The 9,412-nt window shown below is 39.0% G+C and overlaps 1 protein-coding gene across 1 annotated transcript; it reads left to right on the top strand.

Annotated features, from left to right (window-relative positions):
• The first annotated feature begins 551 nt into the window (after positions 1-551).
• psmd14 (proteasome 26S subunit, non-ATPase 14) lies at positions 552-9,149 on the top strand. The gene is made up of 11 exons (XM_061813894.1): positions 552-707; positions 1,926-1,988; positions 2,115-2,186; positions 2,283-2,402; positions 4,432-4,502; positions 5,770-5,920; positions 6,003-6,110; positions 6,304-6,378; positions 7,345-7,470; positions 7,689-7,751; positions 8,981-9,149. The coding sequence occupies exons 2-11, from the start codon at positions 1,941-1,943 to the stop codon at positions 9,077-9,079; spliced, it is 933 nt and encodes a 310-aa protein (XP_061669878.1). The 5' UTR covers positions 552-707; positions 1,926-1,940; the 3' UTR covers positions 9,080-9,149.
• The last annotated feature ends 263 nt before the right edge of the window (positions 9,150-9,412 follow it).

The raw sequence follows: 9,412 nt of genomic DNA, 5'->3' as shown, positions 1-9,412 counted from the left end.
CTACAGTGTGGCCCGTGACAAAAATGAGTTCTGGTGTAGTGGTACACACGCCTGACTTTTGGTGCGGGCAGCGTGGGATTGATTCCCGCTCAGTGATGGCGTCGATATGTCCCCCGTGTAGTCCACCTTTTGTCCAAAGTAAACTGGGTTAAGGTCTGGGTTGTGAGGATAAGGGGTTTGGAATATGGAAAAATAATGATGATAAACTATCAGAAAGTTTGATTTGTCCAGCTCACTTCACAACAAAACACATTTTAAAATATATTTTATCCATCATTCAAGATCCATCCATCCATTTTCTTAGCCGCTTGTCCTCACAAGGGTCAATGAATGCATGTTTTGAGGATGTGGATGTAATGTGCACCCAACTTCAGCATTTCATGATTCACGCACAATTTCCAGAAAAAATCCTTTTCATACACTTGTTATTATGCAAACTGGGGAATAGTAGTTCCTCTTAGCCATCATGACCACAAAAGAAAAGCAGTACCGAACTGAATATAAAATGGATGAAGCCACGACTTGCGCAACTGAATGTAAATTTAGCGGCCCCTTGCGACACACCTTCGTCATTGCAAAAAATGCTGTGACGTCGAATGTGCGACGGAAGCTGTTCGACAACAGCATTCTGGCTGATTCATTGTAGACAGTCGTGCCGATTTACTTTAGTGTATTAAAACAGACCCTGAAAGCGACAACACAGATTGGTAAGCACATCCGAGGCAAATATTAAATAATTTGTATGATTATGTAAGATATTCGATAACGAGGAATCGGTGTAAATAATTTGTTTGCTGCCCTTCTTTTGGGAGGCTGACCATAGGCTATCGTGACCATGCTAACCAGGACGTAAACGTCAATTTTAATTTACACCGATTTTTTTTTTTTTCATGGAACGACAATCTACAGGAACAGTCTAGTGTCTAATAAAGCTTTACTTCTTGAACTAGGTTCCAAGTACAACGTGTAGTTTTCCAGATAAAAAAGGGGGTAGATTAGCCGAGTAATGCTAGCGATGAACGAATGTGACTAAAAGTTTTCTTCTTAATAAATACGTTATTACTTCTGTGGCCAAAATGAAAGTGTCACATCACTAAATAGACCTATTATGCCTGTATGAATGTGTGTTAATTAATGTAGGAACCACAACCAGGCAAAAACGAATACAGATAGCGGCACTTGGGACCCATTCAAAATGTAAATGATGGCGGTAGAAGATTACGATATTTCTTGTTGGTATAAGGTAATTAAGTAACATGTATAGTACACTTGTGCTATAGTATTTTGTACAATTAGTGCAAAGTGGGAAGTGTTATTAGCGACACAATGGATTGTGCAACATCCAGTCTGTACACACAAATGAAACTGTTTATATGCACTAAATGTATGCATATTTTCTGTTGAAAGTCATCTTTCAGTCCTGTAAAACAGTGGTTCTCAAACTTTTTACACAATGTACCACTGCAAATGTTTCTCTCGGAGTACCCTCTTCATGAACAACTTTGACATTAATACAGCAAGTATTTTATTTTTTTTAACAAAAGAGCTTAAAAAGTTTGAACATTAGGACTGCGCATTAAGAAAAAAATATTAAAACAAAAAAAGTGTACTTTAAACAATTATTAAGGTAAATATGAGTATATCACAAATAGAGGTGAAATAAAATTAAACATTCACGTAGAAAAACAAATAGTCCTTAAAGCTTAATGCAAATGTTTGTAACTTAAAAGTTAAAGTAAAGTTAAGGTAAATACTAACAGGCTGTACTTATGTAGTCACTAGAGAGAGGTCACGGACCACTAGTGGTCACATTTTTTTAAACATATCTATATCTCATACTTAAAGATCAATTTGTTAACACCAGATGTGAAATATTCATTTAATTTAAGTGAAATTATCACATAGCATTTTGTGTCATTGTCAAGTCAACAGACCCTGACATGGACCGTCTCTTGAGGCTCGGTGGGGGAATGCCAGGGCTCGGCCAGGTAGCAAAGCTTACATTTTCATAAAGCCATAATTGTACACACCTCAAAGCTCTGAAAGAAAATATTGATTAGTATTTAGTTGATGTTTAAGTTAAATAACCTGATTGATTGTCTGCGCTGGTTCAGGGCCCCCCGACAGATGCACCGGCTGTGGACACAGCAGAGCAAGTCTACATCTCATCATTGGCACTGCTCAAGGTACACACCACCAAAAATAGCGAAATATATTTTAACATTATTTTTTACTTGTGTGTGTGACCTCTTTTTTTTTTTTTTTTAAACATTCCTCGTTAGATGTTGAAGCACGGGCGTGCGGGCGTACCAATGGAAGTCATGGGACTGATGCTGGGAGAGTTTGTTGACGACTACACTGTGCGAGTTATTGATGTCTTTGCCATGCCCCAGTCTGGAACGGTATGCTCTTTTTATTTTTTATTATTTTCCTTTATATTGAGATTCTACACCCATATTCTGTATTCTACAGAGGAAAAAAAAACAAGTGTTATGCCAATTTCAAACGTTTTTTTTCCACAATCTAGTCATGAAAATAGAATAATTTCCATATCAAACTGCCTCCATTGTAAAATTTATATTAACTGTAGTAAAGTCTATGAAAGAAGAAAAGTACCAGGGTGATAAAGGTAGCAATTACACTAACACATCTCACTACTTGGCACTCCAAAGACAACACAATAATTTTTGACATCTACGCTGACTTTCAAAATGTGAAAGACCCTTCAAATGACTAGAAAACAAACTGTGTAAGGACTGCTCTTAATAAGGGTGTGGTGTACTCCAGAAGACAGACGCAGAACACCACACACATAACCATGTTTGTGTAGTACCAAGACTAATCAGAGAGAGGCAGCATGGTGCCACAGAATATCCAGACTGCTAGAAAATAAAAAAAAAAAGACGAGTAGTAGTAAAAGTAGAAGAAGCTAGGGATTGGTAAGGCATTTGAGGATGTATTCACTATCCACTAACCATCTTATTGTCTATATACAAGTGTGTTGTACTCTTTGACCTCACTAGTGAAGGAAAAACGCATCACAAGACTATGCTAAATAATTGCTCAAATGCCTTGCAATAAGGTGGTCCTCAATTGCTTCTCAATTGTTTTCTATTATGACCCAACCTCTAGAAAAAAAAAGTAAAAGAATCTGTCCCCCCAAGTACACCTCTATATTTAACGTATATAGGATATAGAGCAGAGGTGTCAAACTCGAGGTCCGGGGGCCAGACCCGGCCTGCCGTATGATTTTATGTGGCCCGCAGAGGCAAATCAGGTGCAACAGCTTCCATGTTTTTTGTTCAAATCTGAACCAAAATTTCAAATTGTCATATAAATGAAGGTGGCACAGTGGATCAGCTGGTAAAGCATCGGCCTCACACTTCTGAGGACCCGGGTTTGAACCCAGCCCCGCCTGTGTGGAATTTGCATGTTCTCTCCTGCGTGGGTTTTTTTTTTTCGGGCACTCTAATTTCCTCCCACATCCCAAAAACATGCAACATTAATTGGACATTCTAAATTGCCCCTAGGTGTGATTGTGAGTGTGGCTGTTTGTCTCCATGTGCCCTACGATTGGCTGGCAACCAGTTCAGGGTGAAACCCGCCTCCTGCCCGTTGACAGGTGGGATAGGCTCCAGCACTCTTGTGAGGATAAGCGGCTGAGAAGATGGATGGATATCATAAATGATAACGTTGAGCTATTGCAAGCATTTTTGTGCTCTCAAATCTCAACAATAGTTGAAAAACCCATTACCCTTGATTTCAGATTCCAAAACTATTTCATAAATTTCATGTGTAAATATGATGATGAGCCAAAACGGCCTTGTGAGGGAAACCACAACTACAATGTGCCCCCCCCCCCAAAAAAAAGAGTTTGACACCCCTGATATACATGATAATTAAATTTTTTTTAAACATTGAAGAAAGTACAAAAGAGAGATCAATTTACAATAACAAATACTGTAAATGTATTCATGTTGCAAAAAATACACTGCATCAATTTCCCTGAAATGGAAAAACCTAAAAAAAGAATGAATAAATAACGTGAACTGTAAATGTTGAAACTATTCAATTTACAAAAAAATGAACATTGTAATCATTTTTTCTGTTCCTTTTTTCCTATTAAAACTATTCACAATTAATGGCTACAATGAGCGCATTTTGCAGTGCACAACTTGTTTGAAACATGATACTGCAACTCTCAATTCCTGCGAGAGCCCCACTGCCATCTACTGCAGTGGATTTGCAATCACACTTTATCTTAGTATGGCAAATCATGTTCTCAAGTGTCTCAGATGCCAGGGAGGTCACGCCCCACTATTTGATTAGCACTGCCATAAGGCAAGGATTTCCAACTCTAAGGGATGTTGGACTTCAGAAGTTCCATCATACTGATTATTTTAATGTGTTGAACTATTTGTTGTCTCACAGGGTGTGAGTGTTGAGGCAGTGGATCCTGTGTTCCAAGCCAAGATGTTGGATATGTTGAAGCAAACGGGGAGGTAAGATGTTCGACACTGACAGTGCTTAAGAACGGTCCCTTTTCATGTCTCCATGTATCAAAGAATGACCAGGTTTGTAATAAAACTGTCTTTAATGAGTCAAACTTAGATTTGGTTTATACAGTGAACTCCTAGTATATGCATTTTGTCGCTCCATCCCCAGATTTTTTTTTTTTTTGTGTGTGTTTTTACATATACAGACAGATAAGTTTGAATTTTGATTTTGAGTTTTCTTGTGAATAATAGAAGACAGGTTTCAAAAATATCCACCAAAGTGTATTTCCAATTGCCAAACCACAAATATGTATTTAGGGGTTCACTCTGTTTGCGCCATGTGGGTTAAAGTCGTAGTTGTAGTAGTCGTTTCAAAGGTTATAATTACCATACCGTCTTTGTTAATCTTCGTTAAAGTTTTGGGATTATTTTAGCTTTAACCTAATTGAATTTCACTTGGCATTTTTTTAAAATATCCATATATGTCCAATTATATTTAGTTGTATCTGTCAAGTTCTACAGTGTCAGTCTACAGTGGCAAAATGCTTGAAGCACACAAAGTTTGCTGATTATTTGGAGAACAAACATTTATGTGATAATTCCATTTCTTGACAGCAAGAGTAAGAACAGGCACTAAGAAACACTTTTTAATGTGTGTTTTTCTAAATTATATGGCAAGGATCAACTATTTCAAGGGAAATTCCGGTGATTTGGATTAACAATGTATCCAATAGGTCATGTCATATGTGCTGTACCTTGACAATGTGATGTTAATCCTCTCTCATTTAATGTTTTTTTAAAAGATTTTTATCAGCAATTACGAATTATCAGGGGCGCCACCATTTTGGCGAGTCACATGACCTCCGCTCGCGGATGCAACGTAACAGGCGCGCCAAGAAAAGGCTCGCTTACGTGGGGAAACAATTGTGGCTTTGGATTTCTCTGATTTATCCTCATCTGATGAAGAAATTGCAATATCGGTTGATCGGGAAGACGGGGGAATACTTCCGTACAGATTTGAACCTGTGGCTGTAAATCATGTTGCTAATGTAAGCGAGCCTTTGTTGCCGCGCCTTTTACGCTATTATATGACATGACCTATTGGATCCATTGTTAATCCAAACCATGGAAATTTCCGTTTCATTTATTTATTTGTTTATTTATTTTTGGGGTCTCTACATTTCATCTTTTACTGTCATGGGTCTGTCTCAACATAAACGGACGTTTACTGTATTTAATTAACAACGCACATTGCTGTTGCTCTGCTCACCAGGCCCGAGATGGTGGTGGGTTGGTATCACAGCCACCCCGGTTTTGGCTGCTGGTTGTCCGGGGTGGACATCAACACACAGCAGAGCTTCGAGGCGCTGTCGGAGAGAGCGGTCGCCGTGGTGGTGGATCCCATTCAGAGTGTCAAGGGAAAGGTGGGTGAGCGTTTTTGAATCTTTATTCAGCATAAACGGATTATTTAAAAATACGTTTGGATTCAATTTGTGTGTCCTCCAGGTTGTCATTGATGCCTTCAGACTGATCAATGCAAATATGATGGTTTTGGGTCATGAACCAAGACAAACCACATCAAATCTGGGTCATCTGAACAAACCCTCGATCCAGGTAACATGGTCCATTGAATCACGGGATCTTAATACAGTACTTGTTCCTTTAAAACCAGGCAGAATGTGCAAAAGGTGAAATATATAATATATATAAATGATAAGAACTTCCACAACTAACAGCGAATTAGTCGACTGTTGAATTGTTAATCCTACATGTATGCAAGAATTAACCTTTTTTTCCCTCTTTTTAGGCTTTGATTCATGGACTGAACAGACACTACTATTCAATCACCATTAATTACAGGAAAAATGAGTTGGAGCAGAAGGTATAACTCGCCATTGTTTATGAATTTCCCATAACACTGGTAACCCTGTTTTTTGTGTAAGATGGGTTCCAGTCCCACTGAAAGTCTAATCGTGTAAAAACATTTTAAATCTCCGACACTATTAAAATCACATTCAAATTTATTCAGAAAGTTTCACACTCTGATTTGAGGAAAAGTGTTTGATTCAGGCTCTTTATTTCTAATATCGTGATGAAAAATAACAAAATAGAATTAAGCATTGTATATAATAATTCCTTGCTCCATCATGCTTTATTTATTGCAGCTTGAATGCATTTTTTTCCTCCCTCTAAATAGGTCAAGTGAGAAGTTATTGCCTGCACATTTCTGATAACCCTATCTTAATTGGCGATCTAATTTTAATGTGGCAGCAATTAATCAATTATGCTCTTTTTCTTGGCCAAAAAAGACACATCCCTGAGTATATTATATGCAACTGAGTTTTGGGAAATCCCCATATTGCTTAAGAATGTATAGGACAAGTCCAGAAAGTGGCTAAAATACAAACCACAGTTAAAGTTCTGTGAAATGAAGTCACAAATACCAACACTAGCCCAACAAATAGCTCATATACATTGTCATAACATAATTGGCAGGAAAAAATGCAAGTAAAGAGCAACGTTTAACTTCATTTTTTTTTCCCTACAACTACAGAACTGTAGATAAAAACATCATTGCAATAAATTCTGTGTTTCCCTAATGCTTTAAACTGACTGCATTGCCAGGATTATTAATTGGAAAAAACAGAATTTAGCCTCGTCACACCGTGGGCTATTGTTTACGTCACTCAAGCAGAATATCCTGATTGTACTGTCTGTCCAACTTGTCCATATGTCTGAAATTTGTTAGCATTAAAAATCAATATTGGGCGGGCCACGATATAGCAGGGGGTTCACTGTCTTAGCGTTCTTGTCGGAGCACGAGAAAACATGTCTGACTCTCCTGTAGATGCTGCTCAACTTGCATAAGAAGAGTTGGATGGAAGGTCTCACACTGCAGGATTACAGCGAGCACTGCAAACTCAACGAGACCATCGTCAAGGAAATGCTGGAACTCGCCAAGAACTACAACAAAGTAACGATCATTTTGCTTTATTTTGAGGCATGACGCTGGCTCAATCTTCAGTATCATACATTGTGATTCGATATGAGCATTTAAATGCTAACATTGACGTAATGCCCGTCATTTTTTTAACAGTTATCTTAAAATGAACTTGCAAAATTAATTCACAAATATAGTCAGGATGCATTGCTACACAAGTTGTTCGCGTCACTGTCGCGTTTCCATCTCAGGCTGTTGAAGAGGAGGACAAAATGACACCAGAACAGCTGGCCATCAAGAATGTCGGAAAACAGGTAATGTTGCAGTTATCCTTCAACTCTGTGCATCCCATTTGAGAAAATCGAATTATTGTTTCGCTGCGGTACAAGTACGACTTGCGTTATGCCAAACGCAACTCTTTGAGCACTGTATATTAAGACAACTCAAGTACAGTACTGTAGTCCAGTCAAGTATCTTCGCAATAATTGCACCTCGGCCAAACTGTAAATGTAATACAATTACATAACGATGCACTCTTTCTGAAAGCTCCACTGTCATTAAATGCATGATTTTTAGTATGTTATTAATGAATAAAAGGCAGCTGTAATGGATCCATGTTTTTTTTCACCACAAAACATGATTTTGACGTATGGCTTTTGTAACTCTTGCCATGAAAATCCTCTCGGGGGATTTGTTTTCGACAAGAAGCAGGAAGTGACGTGAACAGCAGCAGCGCACTCAAGCGGTCTCTCCTGTTTATACTAGTTTTACCTGCTGAAAGGTAGCGCGTTGTTGCTTCGTGTTAGCCAAAATGCCGGCTCGTTCTATTGCTGGACATTGTATACAGCTACTAAAAAAAAAACAGTAGTGGCGGGGGGGGGGGGGGAGACATAATCCTCTCATAACGTAAAAAAAGATCCACGTACATAAGTCAGGGGTGCTAAATGTGTCGTCACTTACGGCTGAGTGTGCCATCGTCGGCGGTGTTGTTTATCGCCCAGGCACGACAAGCCGATCACAGCTTTAGCCGAGGTGGCTCATTGTGGCGCCAAGCCCGGCGGCTTTACGGTGTTGTCGTCGTTCGCGGCTGAGTGCGCCATCGTCGGCAGCATTCGGCGATGAACAACGCCAACAGATGAACAACGCGCACTCAGCCGCCGATAGCCGACGATAACACCGTAGAGCGGCCCGGCTTAGCATCGGTTCATTGCGTCCGGGCCGCGGCGTTGTCGTCGCTCGTGGCTCAGTACACTACATATTGTTAGGGAGTCTGTTATTAGTTAGAAGCGATTCGCATATCATCTAAATATGGCTCGAAACGATGGGGTAATGTTACCCCGGTCACTTCACCGGATTGTGTCTCAGCTCATATTTATTTTTTCGTATAGACATTGATGTGAATAATGTTATATGTATTTTTCATGACAATCTATTTTAGAATGTTTGTAGGCATGACAGTGGAGCTTTAACGTGAGTATTTATGGGGCAGTCATTAGCAGATAATAAAATAATTTTTTTGTTTTCCTTTCTTCCTCTCCTGCAGGATCCCAAGAGGCACTTGGAGGAGCACGTCGATGTTTTGATGACATCTAACATTGTTCAGTGCCTCGCTGCCATGTTGGATACGGTTGTTTTTCAGTAATCGCTCTTGTTTATAAATGTTAATATTACAACGATTTTTCTTTTATATAAAATAAAATGTATGTATGGAACGATGACTTGCTTTTATTTGTCCGTTTGAAGGCCTTTTCATCCACAGGTTTTTTTTTTCCATTTGTGCCGAATACAGGTTTTATTTCAAAATAGTTTGCTCGTGAATAGAAAGAGACTGTCGCAAAGGTTTACGGAGGTTAAGTGTGGCCGCAATCCATTCCGTGTGCGTTCCGTGGAAAAGACCCTGTCCTCTTTTTTTCTAAACGTAGTTAATGAATGTGAGTTTGTGTAAATATTGACATTTGTGTTGAATACTAGCTGA

Source organism: Syngnathoides biaculeatus, chromosome 3, assembly GCF_019802595.1.
Source record: "Syngnathoides biaculeatus isolate LvHL_M chromosome 3, ASM1980259v1, whole genome shotgun sequence".
In the NCBI taxonomy this organism is placed as follows: Eukaryota; Metazoa; Chordata; class Actinopteri; order Syngnathiformes; family Syngnathidae; genus Syngnathoides; species Syngnathoides biaculeatus.
Note: the sequence above shows the minus strand (reverse complement) of the source record. Positions and strands in the feature narration are given on the sequence as shown.